Source organism: Dipodomys merriami, unplaced genomic scaffold (assembly GCF_024711535.1).
Source record: "Dipodomys merriami isolate MVZ:Mamm:240054 unplaced genomic scaffold, mDipMer1.0.p SCAF_1, whole genome shotgun sequence".
Taxonomy (NCBI): domain Eukaryota; kingdom Metazoa; phylum Chordata; class Mammalia; order Rodentia; family Heteromyidae; genus Dipodomys; species Dipodomys merriami.
In genome coordinates this window covers 52,654,665-52,677,201 of record NW_027202270.1, presented here as the reverse complement: position 1 = coordinate 52,677,201, position 22,537 = coordinate 52,654,665, and the positions used below count along the sequence as shown (strand labels likewise).

The 22,537-nt window shown below is 34.4% G+C and overlaps 1 protein-coding gene across 12 annotated transcripts in view; it reads left to right on the top strand.

Moving 5' to 3' along the window:
* Slc4a10 (solute carrier family 4 member 10) overlaps positions 1 to 22,537 on the top strand; it is a 446,328-nt gene that overhangs the window by 404,052 nt on the left and 19,739 nt on the right. For all 12 annotated transcript variants that reach the window (XM_070021992.1, XM_070021977.1, XM_070022002.1 and 9 more), the window contains 7 exons: positions 331 to 492; positions 2,176 to 2,289; positions 3,604 to 3,765; positions 14,165 to 14,416; positions 15,637 to 15,705; positions 20,874 to 21,047; positions 21,933 to 22,055. In XM_070021992.1, the coding sequence (XP_069878093.1) occupies positions 331 to 492; positions 2,176 to 2,289; positions 3,604 to 3,765; positions 14,165 to 14,416; positions 15,637 to 15,705; positions 20,874 to 21,047; positions 21,933 to 22,055 (1,056 nt within the window). The remainder of the gene's footprint in view (positions 1 to 330; positions 493 to 2,175; positions 2,290 to 3,603; positions 3,766 to 14,164; positions 14,417 to 15,636; positions 15,706 to 20,873; positions 21,048 to 21,932; positions 22,056 to 22,537) is intronic.

Here is a 22,537-nt window from a genome sequence, read left to right as displayed (position 1 = left end):
TCATTTATTATCAAGGGCATTGTATTTTCAGTTTATCTGGTGTTTGGAACTTAGTAGCTCTGAGGTTTAATAAATACTAATTGGTAAATCGTGTCTTCCTTAGTTTAAGTTCAGTTTTTAAGGATAAAGTTTAACAAAATAGTTCATGCCCCAATTGTACATAATTTGCAATTACTTATCCAAAGAACTTGGAAAACATATGTAATGTCTGCTGTGAAAGCCATAGACCAGCTTGAGAATCTCAACTACAATTGATCAGATGTTAACTTTCTGAAAGATAAGTAGCTAGCTTTACCTTAATTGCTCTATGTGCTTTCCTTCCCGCGGCAGGAATGCAAATCCCTTCACGGAGAGTACGTTGGACGCGCCTGCGGCCATGATCACCCCTATGTCCCAGATGTTCTGTTTTGGTCTGTAATCCTGTTCTTTTCCACAGTCACAATGTCAGCCACGCTGAAACAATTCAAGACTAGCCGATACTTTCCAACCAAGGTACTTAGACAATAATTTTCCTGATCTAAATATAAATGACATACAATATGTATTCTTCAGGACACTTGATGGAATGAAAGGAGGAGAAAAAGGCATTGTGTCAAGGACCTGTTGAGTTAGAGGTAGGGTGTGGAAAGCCTGGAAGAGTGCTAGAGGTGACAGGGAGGAGGGCAGAGTTCTGCAAGCTTTTTCCTTGTTGCAACAGCAAGGATTAACTCACACTTTCCCACTTAAGTTTTTTTTTGGAAATTCAAAACACACTGCATTACTGATTGGCACGTTTTTGCCCAGTGAGCAGTGGGAAGTAGTCCAACCTGACAAATACCTCGGAGAAGCCACTGTTACTTCTCTAATTGGGAAAGCCCTGAAAGCCTCATTGGAACATTATTCTCTTTTTCCATTTTTAAAGCGTCAGTCCCTCCCCTAACCCACCATGTTTCATCTGCATATTTGGAAAGGAAAGTAAACAGAGAAACAGCTCAGTTCAATATTTAACACTGCAAAGTAACACCTATAATGTCTGATTCCGCCAAAAGGAAAAAAAAAAGAAACAAGAAAATGAGCTTTTTAGGGTTGAGCTATAAATTTTGATAAAAATTCCACTCTAGGAAAATGTTTCAAGAACTGTTCTTTCCAGAGAGGGCTTCTTTTTCTATCACTTTCTTCTTCCTGAGGTGGAAGATCCATTTTCTTCTCTCAAAGCATATTCTGACTAATTCAAAATCATATTTTATGTTTATATCTGTTGAAGCAGTAATTTTAAGTATATTGTAAGTACTTAATACATATCATGAAGGAATTCTAATGACAGTTTTTGCTTATAATTATATGAGTGTTTGGTCAAAATGACTTTACAAATGAGAAATGGCTTGAGCAACTGGTTATATAAAATATATTATCCATCCATCCATCCATACACACACACACACACACACACACACACACACACACACACACACCTATTACTAGAGTTTGAACTTGGGGCCTTGAACTTGCTATGCAGGTACTCTACCACTCGAAACATACCTTTACTTCCTTTTGACTTTGTTAGTTTTCAGATGATGTATTGAACTGTTGCCAAGGCTAGCCTGGCCCATGATATTCTTCCTTCAATGTCTCTTATCACTAGGATTGTAGGCATGGGTCCACATGTGGCCTAGCATACATATTAAGTTGAATAAAGTTTAAATTTGCCCTCTTTATTGAGCACATTACCAGCCACCACACTTAGATCCTAGGTAAAATAAAATGTTAAGATTTTTAAATAAAAACATTATTTTTATGGTGCTGTAGATTTATCATATTAAAATGTTACCTGGGTGAAAAAGAAGCCTAAAATTCAAACAAATTTTGGTCACAAAACCTTATTCTGTGTTTTAATTTTTCACGTTTGGGTTCATAATAAACTTGGGTATTAAAAATATATTGAAAACAGCATGAACACCACTAGGGCTTCTCTGTAAGTCTTCATTCTGGAAAGGTTGAGTACATACTCATCTTAATGATAGAGATACGTAACATGTATTCTGTCATAGCTAATAGTAATATATAAGAATACATAAAATATATTATGATATTATGTATCATTTATAAGTATTCATAATGTGTGACTCTAGGTTATGGTCCTGTGTATTTTTGATATCTATAACTCACTCAAGTGACAAGTGTTTTCATTATTTTTAGGTTCGATCCATCGTGAGTGATTTTGCTGTCTTTCTTACAATTTTGTGTATGGTCTTAATTGACTATGCCATTGGGATCCCATCACCAAAACTACAAGTACCAAGTGTTTTCAAGGTGAATTTATTATACTTCTCAGCACCTATTTACTTTTTTGTGTCTCTCTATATAATATTCAATAACTCAATGTCTATAACTCTAGCACTTAGGAAAATAAAAATATGCAGTAAATAGATAGGAATTAAACAAGTATACATAGAATGACTTAAATTTTGGTCATATATATATATTTATGTATATATATAAATCATAGGAAAATAACTGCATGCTGCTTGAACAACTTTCCTATTAGTTGTCCCAGAGAGAATATCTATGCATAATGCAAGTCCTAAAAAAACAAAGAAGCATTTTGAAACTAAGAATAAATTCATTATCTTGAGGCAGAATTATACAATGGGAAGGGCTTAAAAGTCAGATAAAAATAGTCTCTGAATAGAATAGGTATGTGACCTTGAACCAGTAACTTACTCTTTGTATGCCCTTTTTTCTCATTTGTCAAACAGGGCTGGGAACACCCCCATAAAGTTGTTTCAATGAATTCCTTTGGGACTCATCTCAGACATTATCCTTGTTTAGATGAAGCTGACCCTTGTTAAGCTTCAGATGTGACTAAATTTTAATTTTTAATTGTTTCACTCTTCCTATATTTCCATATGCCTCTGTATAAAATAACATGTTATATTGAAACATTCTGTCCATTTGTCTGTGACTCTAAGCTGAAAAAAAAAGGACTCTGATTTGTCTTTCTTAGTTCTAGACCAGTGGTCAATGTACTGTTTGTAAATATAAATATATTTGACAGCAGCACAAGGTAAATATTAATAATATTTTGTTTTATTGGTTTGTCAGACTTTAAATTCCATGTGTACCACACCACTTAAAGATACTTTGGAACTTTGAGCAATTTACTAGATCACTCTTTGCTTTGATTTTCTTATCTCTGTCATCTTCTTTTTTCTTCTTCTTTTTTGGTTGGTCATGGGGCCTGAACTCTGAGACTGGGCACTGTCCCTCAGTTCTTCAGCCCAAGGCTAGCGCTCTACTACTTGAGCCATAGCACCACTTCCTGCTTTTTCTGCTTATGTGGTGGTGAGGAATCGAACCCAGGGCCTCACACATGCAAGGCAAGCACTCTACCACTGAGCCAACTTCCCAACCCCTCCATCATCTTTAGAGTGCTAATTAGGATGAGTTAAAGTAGTTCAAATAATGCCTGTTACCTTATAACACATCCTGAGTATCATGATTTATTGTAACCCACTTGGCTTGCAAGTTTATAATTTCCTATTAGAATCTATGGCTTTTAATTTAAGTAAGTGTTCATTAATCACTACTAATATATATATATATATATGTGCTTGATTTTCTCAGCCCACTAGAGATGATCGTGGCTGGTTTGTTACACCTTTGGGTCCAAATCCATGGTGGACAGTCATAGCTGCTATTATTCCAGCATTGCTTTGTACTATTCTAATTTTTATGGATCAACAGATTACAGCTGTCATCATCAACAGAAAAGAACATAAGCTAAAGGTATATGTTAACATCCATTTTAATGTAAATAATTCTAATTTAACTGGTGGCAATCAATGTTCAGCAGACTTACCTATATTCTGCATTTATTTCTAAAGCAAAATATCTAAATGGTGTTTATAGGTTCATAATTGTTATTTTATAATTGTTATTTTTATAAGCTACCTTTTCTTATTATGAGATAAAAAAATAAGACAAGGAGACCTAGGGTTTCTCCTATTCCATCCTGTAATGTTTTCAGAGTGTCTGCTTTGAGTTCAAGGTCTTTGATCCATTTGGAGTTGATTCTGGTGCAGGGTGATATATAAGGATCTAGCTTTAGTTTTCTACATGTAGTTAACCAGTTTTGCCAGCACCATTTACTGAAGAGGCTGTCTTTCTTCCATTCTATTGTTTTAGCTTCCTTATCGAAGATTAGATGGCTATAGGTCTGTAGGTTCATTTCTGGGTTTTCAATTCTATTCCATTGGTCCTGAGGTCTGTTCTTATGCCAATACCAAGCTGTTTTGATTACTATGGCTTTATTGTAGAGTTTGAAATTTGGTATTGATATTCCTCCAGCAGTGTTCTTTCCATTGAGGAGCGTTTTTGCTATGCGGGGTCTTTTATTGTTCCATATGAATTTTTGGATTGCCTCTTGATTATTTCTTTGTTGCTTTGTATGTCCCTCCCCCACAGTGTAACCCCCGCTTTCACTATATTTGATGTCAGTATAACATGTGGAGGAGATGGGGACAAACAAGTCATTTAAGGATTCAGGTGGACCTGTTGCAACAATGAGAAGTACAAAATGTCATGTCAAAACCAGCTTTACAATGTCGGTGTGGGGGGGGGGAGGGGGGTATGATTGGGTGGGGGGGAGGGGGGAGGCTGGGAAGGGAGGTGAAGGCTAAACAAAGGAGGAGGCTGCAATGCTTGGTAAGAAATGTATGCATTATCCTGCCCATGTAATTGTAACCCCTCTGTACAGTATGTTCTCAAATAAAATAAAATAAAATTAAAAAAAAATAAGACAAGGTAGTTTTAAAAATAACAATTATAAAAATAACAATTATGAACCGATAAACACCATTTAGATTTTTTGCTGTAGAAATAAATGCAGAATGTGGGGGGTAAGGGGGGTGGAGGCGGGGAAGAAGGGAAGGGATAGGAAGGGGAAACAAAGGAGGAGGCAACAATGCTTGATAAGAAATGTTCTCATTATCTTGACCATGTCATTGTAACTCCTCTGTATGGTATTTTCACAATAAAAAAAAAAAATTTACTTGTAGAACTTAACTAAGCTCTAAAGTCTGAGGCCTTACTTTCTGGACTTAAAAAACAAAGCATTGTTAAGGTCCTCATTTTAGCATATTTAATGCATATTAATCAAATAATCCGTCCTGGTCATTTGCCAACTTGTCTTACATCTGGGATTTATCTATTCCTTGATTTGATCCTAAGTCTATTCATTACATTGAATTCTTGTTAGAAAAAGTTACACTTACAAATACAAATTACAAATGTAATTAGGGAATTTAATTGGATTTTTTTCTGTCATTATTATTCTGTTTTTAATGCCTAAAACAGCCAATGTTACAATTTTAAATGACTTCTTTGTGTTTCAATGCAGATTTTTTTCATTTTTTTGTTCCATTTCCATTATCTGAGGTTAATTATACAAAGCAGTTTCATTGTGATATTTACATATATGCATACAGCTTGCCTCAATCAAGTTCATCCCCTCCATTCTTCTTTCTCTTCCCCTCTTGTTAGAACACTATGAACAGATTTCAGTGTTCTATTGTCATATATGTATATAAAGTTCTTTGAACATATTCACATCCCCAAACTTTCTCCATTTTTTCTACTCTTCTTGCTGGCATTCATCCCCAACAGAACTCATTTTCCTTTCCAATCATTTAAGGACTAGATCCTGCACATGATAGAGTGATATTTATCTGGTTTATTTTTTTTAACATAATGATCACTAAGTCTATTCATTTTTCTTTTATTTTTGTTTTCCATTTATTGCAGTTTTTAACTTTACTTTTCAGAAAAAGAATACACATTGATAGCTGTTCCCTTTTATTCTGTCATTTGGTAGCTATGGATTATCTAAGTTTTTCACTATCATGCAATTGTCTGACACAGTGAACACTTCCATTTATAGGTATACATGAAACAAAATCAATGAAATGACTAAATGGTTAAACTAATTAGAATCAAGTCTTGTTTAAAAAGAATATACACAATTTCATTTTGTTCCAACTATCTTAACATATCCTTTAAACTCTAGAATAGAAGGAGTAAAACCTACTTTACTAAGAAGGCATTTGGAGCATGTGTTAAAGAGAACTTGTATCTGTATTTTATGGGGTTCTATACTGAAGTTTGACTCACAGCCCTTTTTCTCAGGTAGGGTGTCACATAATTTTCCCAGGGCAAGTTTTGGACTCTAAGGATCACAAGAGTGAACCACCACACTAAAAAGGAAGGGATGGAGGAGAATACAATTTGATGCATACCCCACATAATTAAGACAATTGAGGGGAGGAAAAGGATTGGGAAGGATGGGGAAGAATGGTGGAAGGGATGACGTTGATCGCGATGCATTGTATTCATAAACTGATTTGTTGAATGGTCACTCCTTAGCACAACAACTTATAAATAATTTTTTTAAAGGAACATTTCTCGTTTTCTTTGGAGATTGTAACTAAGATGCTCAGCACCTTCCTTCCCTCTTTTTAAAAAAAAATTTGTCCAACTCATTTGGGGCATGTTAAGTAAAATATTTAATAATCCTTAGAGATATATTTTTAAGCTTATTTCAAGAAGCTCTAAGAACTAGAGCAGTGGTGTGTCGGTCCAATTTAACAATCAGGTTAACAATCATTCTCTATGTACAAAATAGTGACTTTGATTTATATTTGCAGATTTCTGTGATGTGAATATTACCACTATGGCCTGTTCTGATTTATAAAAATCACATTAACTGGAAGAAAATATTTTATTTTTTGTTAAAATTATCAACACATTAACTAATTGCAATAGATGCAGTGGGGCATTTAATTAATATCAGTATTCCTCACATTATAGTCCTGAACTAATAAGATAGAGAAGGATCATGCCTCAAGAACAATACAGTCTATACGGTAAACTCATTTGATTTGTTGATTTATTACATTTGTTTTCAACCAAATGTAATAACATACATAAGTAAATAAAATAAAAGGACTTTATAATCAAAAATATAAATGCCTTCCTGTGAATTAATCTGCTCAGTTAATCTGGAGAGGATCTTAGGCAGTCTCATGTTATTACTGTCAGTCCGGTGCTTGGCTTGTTTGTTCCTGGCCCTTAGTTTTGTGAAAATATGCATGTCCTACAGAAATGATGTTTGAAAAACATGATAAAATGTATAGTACTCTCAGGCCCCAAAGAGTATGTAACAAACTTAATTCAAGTGGTAAAATGAACATTTTTAGAATTGTTGAAAGTAGCATGTCCTTAGCAGAAGTTGGGTGGCATTGTGGGAAAAATGAACCAAATGTGTTGCACAGCATTAAACCCTAGTCATCCCCAGCATTCTCAAAGACTGTCTCCTTGGTATACCATCAGATATAAGAGTCTGTCTTACATGGCAAGTCTACTGCTAATATCATACCAAACAGGGAAAAACTCAAAGCCGTTCCTCTAAGATCAGAATGAAGACAAAAGCTTCTACTCTTACCACTCTTACTCAATATGGTAGCAGAAGTTTTAGCCAGAGCAATTAGGCAGGAAAAAACCGATAAATAAAAGGCATACAAATTAGAAAAAAAGCCAAATCATCCCTGTTGGCAAGAAAAGTTTTAAGTTAAATAATTGGTTCCCACAAATCACATTAAGTTCTCATTAAGTTAGTTCTCATTGTAAGCCACTTCTTTAGGCTATTCAGCATTGGAAAATCCCAAGTTATTTTTATAATTACTTTTTGGAATAAGAAAGTCAGATTTTCAAGTTTAGTAGCCTCATTATTAATTGTCACTAGTTTGAAATATTTACTTTGAAATAGCATTCTACTAAGGAAAATAACACCACAACTTGATTGTTGATGTCATTGATCACTAATTAGTTAGATCTATAAAACAAGTTTAAACACATTATATTGTGTTGTTCTGCTATTCTCTAAGATATAGGAAGAATTTCATACTACTGAAAGCATATCTATTTATTTTCATTTTAAAGTAAGACATGATTTTCGTTTTAAAATCAGGTTATAAATGTTAAAGGATAAAAGTGAAAATACTGTAATTACCTAGAAATAGTGTTGTTTCATTTAGACCCAACTATATATATTTTTCCCTCCCTGCCTCCATCACTAATTCCTTCCTACCCTTTCTTTCCTTCTTCCCTCTTTCCCTTCCTTCCTTCCTTCCTTCCTTTCTTCTTCCCTCCCTCCACCTGTCTCTTCTTCCTCCTCTTTTCACTACTTTCACATTCATTCCTGCTACAGATTTAACTAGAGAATTACTACTGAGTTACAAATCTAGTACTAAGTAAAAATTTCCATATTGGGCTGGGAAGGTGGCTCAGTGGTAGAGCACTTGCCTTGCATGCATGAGGCCCTGGGTTCGATTCCTCAGCACCACATAAGCAAAAAAAAAAAGCCTTGGTTAAAAAAAATTCCATATATTGCTTTTTTCTTTTAGGAACATTATTGTGTTGATCATTCATATCAATTATTTTTAATGAGTATGTAATATTTTATTAAATGGCATATATTAAAATTAACTAAAGACAATATATTGGGAAGACAATAAGCCAATATAGTTATTGTTTAACTTTTAGCAGAAGAAAGGCAAAAATAAATGTTTTGATGAAATTTTCTCTGTGCACAGTCTATGATTTCAGCTATTTAGGTGTTTTTTTTTTTAAGTATTAGTGGAATCATGTCAAAAGAAATTGGTAGTAAATTAAGATGATTTTTTTTAAGGGTGATATAATTATTTTCTTAGTCATTGTGTATCTTTGCTCTATCCAGGTCTTTTAACCATATAAATCATTGCCTACACTCTTGCTTCTTGTGCTCCATGAGCCTATATTGAGCCCGTGCCATTCAAATCCTTCCCAAAGCTCCAGAGTGACACATTATTTCCCACTGTACATAGAGTACAAAAATAACTAAAATAGCTGGGTGCTGGTGGCTCATGAAGCTGAGATCTGAGGATCATGGTTCAAAGCCAGCCCAAGCAGGAAAGTCCGTGAGCTCATCTCCAATGAGCCACCAGAAAACTGGAAGTGGCACTGTGGCTCAAGTGATAGAGTAATTGCCTTAAGCTGAAGAGCTCAGGGCCAGAGCCCAGGCCCAGAGTTCAAGCTCTATGAACAACACCAACAACAAAGTGTATAACTGAGCATCTCAAATACTTCTATTCATAGAATGAAATCAAAACTAAAATATTTAGTATATTGTCATTGAAATAAACCCAAGGCTAGATTTGTAAACCATTTAAAAAATATTGTAAAGGTGATGTACCAGAAAGATTACAGTTACATAAGTAAGATATTGAGTACATTTTTTAAAACAGTGTCATCTCCTCCTTGATTTTCTCCCAGTTTTTCCCCTCCCAACCCCATTCACCCTGAAATTGTATAGTTCATTTTCAACATAGTGACTAGTAAGTATCATTGCTAAATTGTTCACCCTTCATCCCACTGTTCCGTGTTTCCCTTTCCCCTTCCAAAACAGATACATTTACATATATGACAAAAGGAATGTAAATCTAAAACAGTGACAAAATGGGAAAAGCAGAAACAGAAAGAGCCATAAAAAGTAAAATAAAAAATCCTTTTGTTTACATTTCTTGAAGTTCATTTTGAAAAGCATCATTTTATATGATCATATGCACATAGCTATTGAGCCTTTGTGATCCTCTCCTAAGAATATCCTCCTTTGGTCTCACTGTGTGACTGTTTAGAGTGCTGCTTAATTAATCATATCCAAGTGTAATTATGTGTTTTACAATCCATTGGTTTTACTTATAGATTTATAGGCACATTCTAATTATTACAAATGAGGGAAACCATGCAACCTTTTTAGTATGCAAATAAGTAAGTATAATCAAAAAGGTCATATTTTAGCCCTGTAACATCATAGATTTAGTGAAAGTAGAGGAAATCTGGCTTCATAGGAAACTCTGCTGTGTGCCACAGGTAGTCATTGTCCTTGCTCACACTGCCATCCAAGCTCCTCCTTAGATAGAGATGTTTTTCAAAGCAAGTTCCTTCTAGTGAAGACATAATTTATCTACTGTGAAAACTTACTTTTGGCCTACAGCCCTTGCCATCTATAAACTTCGCTACAGTATAGTTCATTGCTGCTGATTTTCTTGTTAACAACAAAAATACCACTTTCTCAGAACTCTACCCAGAATAACAGTTTGTTCCATGGCTGTTCTCCCCGCCTGTTGTTTCATGAAATGTTTGCAAAGTCTCCTGGCTTTGGCTTGAACCACATTGTCACAAAAAAGATTTTTTTAGTATATCCCCAGACCACAAGTTAACCACATTTCCACATTTTACTTATTTTTCTTTTCTTACTTGAAAACCCATTTTTTCTTGGTTGACAAATTCCTTGAAATTGCTTTAATGAATCATATTTCCTGGTTTCTATATGGAGCACCTTGTACAGTGTATATATACTCCAGGTATATTTAATCCACCATCACAGATACGGACCATCTCAGAATTCACTTTATTCTTTGTTTCCATCAAACATATTTTAGATCTTTTCATTTTTTGTATCATCCATCACCCAAAGCTAGTTTTGTTTTGAATGATATTTTTCATGACAATTGTTGAAAAATAATCATTTCATAAGTGTTACAATGTATACAATACAAAGGTTTGGGGCTTCATATGGTAAAGCCCAACTCACCAGTTAACTGACTTATCACAAGCTGCAAATGATGAAGCAATAATTAGACAAAGCTCTGTTCTCAGGGTATGTCAAGATCCTTTAGGACATTCAAGAGTGAATGAAGATGTATTTATAAAATCTGAACATAAAAATGTCATTAGAAATTTTTTATATTTTGATATCTAGAGATCTGAATCCACACTCTAGCATTTGTTTGTTTGTTTCTTCCTTAGAGATGTGAGCTAGGCATAGGTTAACTGAATCTCTTTAAAAAAACACATTAAAAGAACAGGTTTTTTCCCCCCTAAAGCATATTTTTTCAACGTCAAATGAGAGACATTATCTTGAATAAAAGAAAGTTTCTGTTAAAATACAACTGTGGGCTTTTCTACATGTTTCTGTAGACAGTTCAGGCTTCTTTTGACATCATTTTTAATAAACAGCAATACAGTCCCAGTTCACTTGAGTAAATGAATGCATTTTCAACATTCATTTGGCACCATATTCTCTTGATGATTATGGCATTTGATATGTTCTTTTTTGCCCTCTTTGTCAGCCTGGTTCTTCATGTCAATCTATAGTCTTTTATGTGGTTAACTTGACAGATGCAGGAAATTGCTGCCAAGCTTTGAAATGAGTTTTTTCAGCAGTGGCATCTGGGTATCAGATGGTCCTCTTGGCTGGCCTCTTGTCTTGCTGCATGTTGGTTTTAGTGGGGTCTGGTGTACATCACCTGTTGCTATGCTCCCTTTTCCTCCCATATGTCCATTTCCCATGATTCATGGATGAATGTGAGAATAAAAGCTCCAGTTCTGTCTGTATTTGAGAAAAAAACATACAGAAATATGTTAGAAGGTACAGAGTTCTCTATCTGACAAAGGGATACTTCCCTTTGGCTGGCAGGCTTATCAGCTAATAATTTGGTTACAAAGACCAAATTTTTAAAGACAGTTTAAATAAAAAGCAAGAAGGATGCTGATTAATTAGTGGAAGTGCCAGGACTGTTTTATTTTCTTTGGTTTTCACTGAGACAAGATGATCTTATTGTTGTACAGAATAATCCAGGAGGAAGTTATACATTTTTTATTTTTATGATGTATTTGTGCATAACAAAGCTAGCTTTGTACATTTCAAATTTAAATTTCTAACTCTAAATCCAGAATTTCACTCTTTACATTTTATCATCTTTGAAAAACAGCTCTTCAGAGAAATACTAAATCATTCTCACAAAGAATACTTTTTCATATTATTAGTCCATGGTATGAAAAATGCCCAAGTTCTATCCTCAAGGCCTTTCTCTGTGTTTGTCCTTCTCTGTTGTTTACATTCTGGCCACCATATTTTCTTATTGCTTCTGCTCCTTTCAGCACTACTACAACTTTACAATGCTCTGGGGCACAACCACATGTACTTCCTCAGAGCTAGGTATCTGACTATTTAGAAACTGCACTCCTATATCACTTTTACTCTAGAGGTCCTAGAACAGCACACCCTTACAATCACTTAAGACATTGTCCTTTAAAGGGATCAACACTTGTGTTGGATGTGATGGAACCACATCTTCCAAAATGGTTTGCAGAAAGACCAGGAACCCATATGACCCAAGTAAAATGTCTCCCTGTGCCTTTAGAGTTATGCAGATACCAGGATGATTCTCTGACTTTTATCAATAAAAATCTTTCCTGAATTACTTGCAAAGAATTTTCCAAATACATGTTTTCCAGGGAAATTGCGAGGAAAGTTTTCATTTGAGTGAGCTCTAACACTGCCTGAGCTAAGTGACATAAGGAAAGGCTACCACTGAATTGGTGGCATTCCAGTAGGAAAGGTCCTTGAGTGAATGTTTCCCATTTTCTCCTTGTTACAATTGCTCAGAGTTTTATAATTTGGCAAAGATAAGAAGGAGAGAAAGGAAGTACGTGTGACTTTAATGATCCTTTCCTTAAGAAGTCAACAACAAAATAGCACAGAGAAAAACATCACATGGCAATTATATAACAAATATGATGCTTCACCCTTCAGGCTATGAGAACTTGCCGTGAACTACAAACTGGGTGCAGTTTGATAAACTGCCTCTTAAAAGGCCAAGGTTATTTTTATTGAAGAAATGGCCATTTTGTCTCACCATCACATCCAATTTAATTGCTGTATTTATTTTTAGAATTACAATTCTTAAATTTAATCCTGAAATGTTTCAGTGATGTTTCAGTTTCCTATTAAAAAGTCAATGTGTAAATTTTATTAATTGCTTCTTGTGTGTTAATGGTTTGCTAAACCTATGGTCAATATTGAGAAAAATATGGGAGATTTATCTGCTACTAAGAGACATAATTTTATTTAGAAGTCTTAAAATGAGTAGAAAATGTGTTACTGTTCAACTGCTAAAATATGATAATATCTAACATTGCCTAGGTGTTTACTACACAGAAACTGTTATTCTAAATGAATTGCAAGGTTAGAAGACTCAATTCTCTTAACTGCTCAGTGAGGTGCTTTCTATTTATCATTAGCAGATTTTTTTTTCAGATAGGAAAAAGAAGCCCAAGAGGTTAAGTGATTTGTCAATGATGTTGTTGAGTCAGCTTTTAATCCTGCAGAAGTCTGTCTTCCAGAACCTACACCCTTAACCCTTTATTTCACTTTATCTTGTGAAATGGCATTTTGTTTTTTGCTTTTGGTTCTTTTTTGGAGCTATTGTGGATTGGATTCAGGGACATATACTTATTTGGTATTCTTTGCTCTACCACTTCAATCACAACTTCAGCTCTGCTTTTTGCTGGTTATTTTGGAGACCAAGTCTCATTAACATTCCTTCCTGTTCTGGTTTCAAATAACAAACTTTTGAATCTCAGCCCCCTGATATACTGAGCTACCAGTGCCTTAGCTTGAAGTTACATTTTAAAAAAAATTTAAAAGCTAGATTTGGAACACAAAAGAAGCCGAGTTTCTCATTACCAAAAGCTTTGTATGTACTTTTCTATCCCTACACGACACCATGGGCAAAAATAATGATTTTCTTCCTCATCTTTGAAATCTCTCCTCAGAGACCTGAACTAGTTATCCTGTCACTAGTACAAGTCCTCACACCCCCATTGCATTTGGGTTTCCTCACTTTCCTTTTCTATGTGCTTCTTGGAAAGACTTTAGTTTAATACAGTTGGAAGGTGGGGATGGCGGGGTAGAATAGAGTAGCTGATCAATGGTATTGGAATAGCTTACGGAGGAGACAAAACTACCATTTTAAGTTGGGACTGAGTTGCATTTCTCAAGGGGAAACAAAATGAGAACAGTATATTGAGATAAAGTGATTGCAATATATTGAGATAAAAAATAAGTACAACTAAGGGAGCTTAGGCTGTATGATTTTATTTTACCCCAATAAAAAAGTCACTCATTGAGAGTTTATCTAGAGGGGATTGGCCATAGAGGGCCGCTCCTGTTTTGTCAGGAAGTGGTTTCAATTCATCAGGCCATCTTTGGTGTGCTGTTGACAAAATGCTTTTTCTTTCTTAACAGAAAGGCTGTGGGTACCATCTGGACCTGTTGATGGTGGCCGTGATGCTTGGGGTATGCTCCATCATGGGCTTGCCCTGGTTTGTGGCTGCCACCGTCCTCTCCATCACTCATGTCAACAGCCTGAAGTTGGAATCAGAATGTTCGGCTCCAGGGGAACAGCCGAAATTTCTTGGCATTCGAGAACAAAGGGTTACTGGGCTTATGATTTTTATCCTTATGGGCTCATCAGTCTTTATGACCAGTATCCTGAAGGTAATAAAATCTGCCTTTATAAATTCATGGGACGGCAGAATATATATTTAATATCTTCATTAGAATATAAGGCAAAAATTCAAAAATGTGTCATGGCAGATGATGACTGCGATGAACATCTTTTGTCATGTTTATGTGATTTTTCATCTTTACTTAAAATTAGGTCCTGCATTTTAGGATACTTAAATACATAAAACTACACTGGTGAAGAGTAAAATTTCAAGTGTAAATTATTGTAATAATTTAAGATAGTGATCAAGCTATAGAAAAAGTCATTTCTGACTGACTGATGACCTAATTCACTGCAGGACCTACACAAATTAAAGTTTGTATTAACGGCCACTTTTATCAGCAATTAATATTATCTACTATCAATCCGAGATGTGCACATGAGCACAGCTGTGGACACAGTTACATGAATAGTTTTCTGTTTTTTATAGTAAAGGCTCTGTAAAACGACTGCCTAGATATCATCATTGTAGACAATTATTTTTTTCACATTTAAATGATTGAATCCATTTGAAAAGCAGTGGAGAGTAGTTGTTTTATCATGTAATTTTGGTAGATATCCCCAAATCACATTAGAATCTATCATTAATTTTTGTTGCCTGTAATTGAATTATTTAATACTTTATTCCAGCTTACATGTATTTAATCATTGAAATAAGTACAATTTCAAGATTTAACTTCTGTCATAAAGCAATTACAGACAACGGATTATTTCCTGCTATTTCAATAAAAAGAGACCACTTGAGCAATTCATATGTTTAGAAACGTCTGACTCAATATAAGACTACCTTTTTAAATGTAACTTTAATTTCTCACTTTAATCCAAATTCCTTGCCATGGTGAAATAAGATTTAAATGATCTTTAAAGTATGTAATAGTTAATATTGATTGTAGTATAATAGTTTATATTATTGTTACTTACGTATCATGTGGTTTTAAAAATAGTTTTGACCCTTTAGATACTTATAATAGCACTATAGTTGTCATCTTTTAATTTTTTTAACTATTGAGAAATAAAGGTATAGGGAACTTAAGTAATATATCTAAGGTTACACAACTAAAAAGTTTCAAAGATGGAATTTTAAACATGTCATTGAGTTCTAAGCTATAGTTGCTTTCGAAACAATTTGATCTACTATTTTTTCTTTTGTAATTGTAAAATTGAATGACTGGAAAATCATGTGTATGTACTCTCCAATTGTTATTTACAGTTCATCCCAATGCCAGTGCTGTATGGAGTGTTTCTTTATATGGGTGCTTCATCTCTAAAGGGAATTCAGGTAAATAGCTTTTAGTACTACAGATATTAAAGGACTAGTGGAACTAAGCCAAATAATACTGGGTGTCATGAGAAAAATGACATTACTGAGGCGCAGACCACAATTAAATTTGTTCAAACAGGTTAGAGTTTGCAAAAGTTAAAGAAAATCCTTTTTTGGTACTGATGATTTATAATCTCTAAGTACTTTTATTTACCATAAACATAATAGTGCCGCTAAGAAGTTTAGCTATTACCATCATTAGAAAACAATTGTCAGTGTTTTTAAAGCTATGCAAATACTTACAACTTTTGACACTCTAATTATGTCTGTGGATATCTGTGATAGTAGAAAAAAGCTTCATGCAAAAGAAAAGTTTTTTTCCCAAAAGATGTTTATTGCAATTCATGCTATCAAAATAGAAAGCAACCCAATTAAGTAATTAAGTACATTGACCAAAAGTTAATGATTATGAGGACCACAAAAGTGGTATGGTAATAATACATATGACATAATCAAAAGTGAACAAGTACTCACCATACACTTATAAACCTATGAGCTTGTACTGGATTAAAAGTGAAGATGAAAAGTAAAAGCAGTTCATTAAGATAGATTCTAAGTGAATACTTTTTCCTTTGACTGGTTTGTATAATTACTTTTACTCTGTAGAATTCCTTTTAAAAATTATAAACAAAGGCATAGTGGAAGACAATTTAAATAGGAGAGAAATTTTATGCATTCATGTTAAACAAGTGTTTTAGATGTATTAATTTTGGCTTACTAATTTTCTGCCTAAAATCAACTATTCATTGCAGTAGCTTATCATCTCACTGTTTGTGGGGATAATAAATCTGGGAACATTAGTATCTAGGTAGTTCTGGATCAGTATGTCTCCTGTGGTTGTTGTAAAGATGGGGACAAGGGTTGCTGTCATCTGAAGGTTGAATATGTCTGGAAGTTCATCTTCAAGATGGCTTGTCACAGGGCTAAGGGCAAGAGGTATCAGTTCCATTCTTGTTGTTAGTTAATGGGCCTTTAGTTTTAGGCACAAGTACCTTTTCAAAGGATATTTATATCATGGAAGCTAACTTGGATAAGCAGTATGTGTGTGTGTGAGGGGGGGAAGGAGAGGAGAGGAGAGGAGAGGAGAGGAGAAGAGAGACAGAGTTGGAGAGGAAAGGAGAGAGAGAGAAGGATAAAGCCACAGTGACTTTGTGTGACCATGTTCAGATATTGACTTGGTTAGAAGTAAGTATAGCTTGTGCAGAGGAGGGAAAATAAACTCCATTTCTCCAAGAGTTCTAAAGAATTTGCAGAGGCATATGAAAACTTTCACAAATATATTCTGAACATTTGCAAAGGCTTTTCACAAAATCTTGGTTTCTTTAAGAGGCTGTTATGACTTGATTAGTGAATGGTCCTTCAAAATTCATATTCTTAGGAAATTTCAGAATGTAACTCCACTGTAACTTTATCATGAGGGTGTTTATAGGCAGAGAAGAAGATACACAGAGATACAAGGAAGAGGGCCATGTTAAAATGAAGGGAAGAATTGAGGATTTTCTACCACAAATCAAGGATGGCATTTCCTGGAACTGGTAGAGCCAGGCTTTTATTTTGTAGTGCCTTCATAGGAATTATAGCCTGGCTTACATCTTCATTTCAAGTTTCTGGCCTTTATGACCATGAAGGAAAACATTTCTATTGCATCAAACCACAAAATTATGACAATTTGTGATGGCAGCCCTAGGAAACTTTTGAATAATTCTATTTGTATAACTTAAAAATTATTTTCTCAAACACTTCAACTTTGATAAAGAGACAAAACTGGAATCTTAAATTTATTATATAGATTTTTTTTTCCTATCACCTAAAAGGAGAAAATCGTATAAGTTCTATGACATAGCCAGGGTTGTTGTTCTTCCTGAGATAATAGGATAGTTACCAGGCCAAGGAGCTGACAAGGCAGGACCACTGTTCCTGAGGGAACAGCCTGCTGGCCTCTGACTTTGCGAGAAGAGCTCTCAGGCCTTGGGACAGAGCTGGATGTCAGAATTGAGACAAAACTTCAAGATGGGGATACCAACTCAAGGGATAGATGGCATGGTTCTGCTCAATTGACACTGGAAAAATGAACTTAAGAGAGGGAATGGCTACGAAGTATTATGTAGTGAAGTTTTTCTAAAATAAGATTTAATTTGTTCATTTAAAATTTTATATATAGAAAGTATATTTTGATTCAGTAATTTATAATGAAGTGTACTTTACAGTGATTATTTGTATTGCTGGGTATTTCTTTTTTGCCTTGGGCAAAAGTTCCATAAGTATTAATTTCATCTGTAAGTGAAAAGTATTTATTATTAGGCCCCAGCTTTCATAAATACAACAGCAGAAGTTTAAGAAACAAAGCAAAATAATTTTGATTTGACTCAACAGATTTTTCCCTCCTAATTCTATTTACATGATTTTATATCCATGAGGCTTAAAATGTCATTTTGAAATTATTTTGAATGTGAAAAACATTATTAAATGCCCATAAGTTAAGTACAATAAGTTTGTTATAACACAAGTTAAACAGCAAACCAGGTAACATTCTGAAAAAGTTTCACACTGAGAAATAGCACTGGTGAAATTTTAAGTGAATCCCAAGCTCATTGGTTAAGATTTCTATTGAGAATTATAGCTAACTCAATAGGGAAATGGTAGTATGCCAATATTCAGATATACTAAAAGTCAAAATGCAAAACTCATTTTATACAATTGTAGTTATTGAAACAATGAGTTTAAGCACCACTGAAATAATATGTTACTTTGTAACCTTACATGTTGGAGGAATATGTATGTTACCTGAATGTTTGGCAATATTCAGAAACTTAAGATGTAGGCTTCTGACTGTGAAACATGGCAGAAAAAACAGATCACAGTGTTCTCACTGCTGTTTCTGTATTCAGATATATAACCACATTTATATTCATTCCAACACTTTGGGAATCCAAAGTAAAGCAAATGTGCCATTTAAACAATAACAATTGAAGCACCCACGCATGAAGTACTCTTATGCAATAACCGAGTGGAGAAATGTAGCTGAAGAAAATTCTATAGAAACAGACATATTCAGTTGGAAGCCAAAAGATTTCATGCCATTTCTTTCCTATTCTTACCTCCACTATGCACACAATTTTATTTGTTTTATGAGTTTCAATTTTTAAGAGATTCTGAAAAAGTAGGCGCAAAAAATCCCAGGACATAAATGTGAATAACATGGAAAGAGGTGATTGAAAAAATGAGTATAGCACTTAGCACTCTGCATTTTTTCAATAAATGTTTTGGTATGAATGACTATTGAACAATGGATGAACTTATTAATGTACTTGAAATTCTAGTATAAATGGCACTGTGACTCAAGTGGTAGAGTGCTCACCTTGAGCTGAAGAGCTGATGGACAGCAACCAGAGTTCAAGCCCCACAACTGACCAAAAAAAAAAAAAAAAAAGGAAGAAAAGAAAAGAAAAGAGAAGAAAAGGAAACTAGAAATTCTAGTGTAGATAACTTAGGGAAGGAAGGCAATGCTATCCCACAAGTCAGAGAACACAGAAAGAAAGATAGTGTGGTCTTCCTAAAATACATACAATCTAGTTTTGGTGACTCTAATATTTACACTCGTAGACATTTGTCCTTCGTATTACAGTAATTGGGGAATTATTTTATGATAATTGTTTGTCATTTTTTGTAAGTTAAAAAATATTACTAATTTTAATATTGTTCTTTTGAAAATGCATAGGTTATATAACTGTAGAAATGGCATGAACTAGAACAGTGATTGATAATGATTAAAAGCATTATTTCCTAACTAATCACTTCATGCTAGAAACATTGAAATCTAATGTGCAGTATGATTTGTTAGTAAGTAAAATGTGACTATACAGATTTAAGCATTTGAACATTTAATTTCTAAATTTTGAAGTGATTCGCTTGATAGAATGGACTCTAAGTCATATCTGTAACAATTATATTTTAAGGTTGTAAAATAACTATGCTGTTCAGATGACAAAATTGAAACAGGAGTAGCATTGATCCGAGTAAAATAGTTCAATAAAATACAGATGAAATAGATATATATGGTTTAAAAGTTCAATGAAGGAAAATAATCAAGAAATTAAGTTTTGTGCTGGGGTATATAGCTTAGTATTTGTATAGTTCAGTATTGTGCAAAAATCTGGTTTAATCTTGGGAGGGCAAAAAAAAAAGAGAGAAAGAAAGACCCAAAAGAAAGACAGTCAATATGAGCTAACAGAGTTTATCTGAAAAAACACTTTGTTAAAAATTCATATAGATTAATTTTTATTTATTTATTTATTTATTTTGTTGGTCGTGGGGCTTGAACTCTGGGCTTGGGCACCGTCCCTCAGCTCTTCAGCTCAAGGCGAGTGCTCTACCGCTTGAGCCACAGAGCCACTTCTGGTTTTCTAGTGGTTTATTGGACTTCAGCGTCTCACGGACTTTCCTGCCCAAACTGGCTTTGAACCGCGATCCTCAGATCTCAGCCTCCTGAGTAGCTAGGATTACAGACGTGAGCCACCTGCGCCTACCTAGATTAAATCTTTATGGTTATATTTGTATTTGTACAAGTGGCATCAAAACTTTTCCTTGGAAAATCCAAATTCAAAACAACAGAATTCAAAAGAAGTTCAAGATATCTTATGCTGCAGCTGGATATGGTTTGGAACTCAGAGAGAGCAGAGACAGAGAGTGTTTCTGGGAGTCATTACCAAGCAAGTGAAAGCCAAAGTCAGAAAGATGGACAAACCATTCCAAGATAGAGGCAAACAGCTCAGGAAATCAGGGAAGCCCTCTTAGATGGGGCAAGAGGAAGAGATTGTGACCAGACAATGAAATAGAGGATGATAATTATGATGTGCTTCTCCGGGCTCTGCTTGCCCCTAGCAGCATTTAGCATTGACTTCACAATTTGTAAACACTTCTAAATGACAACTGTTGCCATATTCAAGAAAATAAAGGATATTTTATTGAGCTTGATATGTATTTGGATTGTGATTATGCCAATCCCATTGTTTGATGACTTAATTATCATTTCATGTTAATGTTTATCTTAGACCATATTAATTGTCTACTTGTCTGTCTTCTGTTGTCTTACTTCTAAACACAATGTAGTCTGTTTAATCTTTTAGTTATTTGATAGAATAAAGCTCTTCTGGATGCCTGCAAAACATCAACCAGATTTTATATATCTAAGGCATGTACCACTCCGAAAAGTCCATCTCTTTACAGTCATTCAGATGAGTTGCCTTGGCCTTTTGTGGATAATAAAAGTTTCAAGAGCTGCTATTGTCTTTCCTATGATGGTATGGAACTTTTGTCAACTCCTTTTCTCTTCTATTGATTTTCAGATCTCTTTGAACTCATATGAAGTAAAATTGGAGCAGAGTTATTTTGAATAATTATTGGAACCCTAATATAAACTTTGGCACTAACCCTGGTGACTAAGATAAGAGTATGAACTGTAGTAATTTAGGTTAATTTGTCTCTATTATCTTTAATGGAGTACTTTGATTTAATTGAAGTCAGATGGAAACATGTAAATGTTCAAAATTTATTTATTTATTTATTTATTGGGTCCGGTTGTGGGGCCTGAGCTCTGGGCCTGGGCCCTGTCCCTCAGCTCTTCAGCTCAAGGCTAGCGCTCTACCACTTGAGCCATAGTGCCACTTCCGGCTTTTTTCTTTTTGCTTATATGGTGCTGAGGAATCGAACCCAGGGCCTCAGGCATGCAAGGAAGCACTCTACCACTGAGTCACTTTCCCAGCCCCAAATGTTCAAAATTTAACATTAAGAATATACCAACAAACATGAAAACTTAGGGGATTTTTTAAATGAAATGTCATTAAATGTTTCATAGTAATTTTGAATATTCCCAAAACTACAGTAAATTTGAATGCCTAAACTAAAAATTATCAGAATGATAAGAATTTTAAAATGTTTACTTAACATAGCACACACTTATAACTTCATGCATTTTAGAAAACATAGTCAAATTGATGTTACAGTTTGAATAACTTCCACAAAATTACTCTGGGGATGTGACAAAAAAAATAAATTTTCAAATTTTCATTTTTACTACAATATTTGCCCTAATCCAAACTGACTCATTTTTGCCACAAAAAGCAAGGACATCTATATCTCCATATCATTTTTTTAATATATTTTGTTACTTTTAATTTTCTCTTTAGGTTTTAGCTCTGGTATTTGTAAGAAAGTTGATGGACTTTTTATTCACCAAAAGAGAGCTCAGCTGGTTGGATGATCTAATGCCTGAGAGTAAGAAAAAGAAACTAGAAGATGCTGAAAAAGAAGTAAGTCCAAGCAAAATGAATCTCACAAAGAAGAAACACATAAAGTAACAATTTCTCCTAAAAATGAAATTATTGTGTTTATTATTACACAGTAATTACTAACAACCCTGGGTAGACTGATGTGGAAATTTAATAAGACACAGTAAAATAGTATTTGAACAGCGAGCCAAGGTTTAATGTGAGGATATTAGCCCTTTATGAAATACTCAATTATCCTATGAATCAAAAGACTTATTTTTATAATTCTTCTCACATGGATGGCAGACATTGATACTGTTCTATTTCTGAGGCATGGTCATGCAATCATTACTTTTTGATTGAATATAAGAAAAGATGGGGGAAAAGGAATAATAGTGATGTTGGTATTTTTTTAGGTAACAAAGGTTTTTGTTTTTTTTTTTTGTCGGTCGTGGGGTTTGAACTCTGGGCTTGGGTGCTATCCCTGTGCTCTTCAGCTCAAGGCGAGTGCTCTACCTACCTCT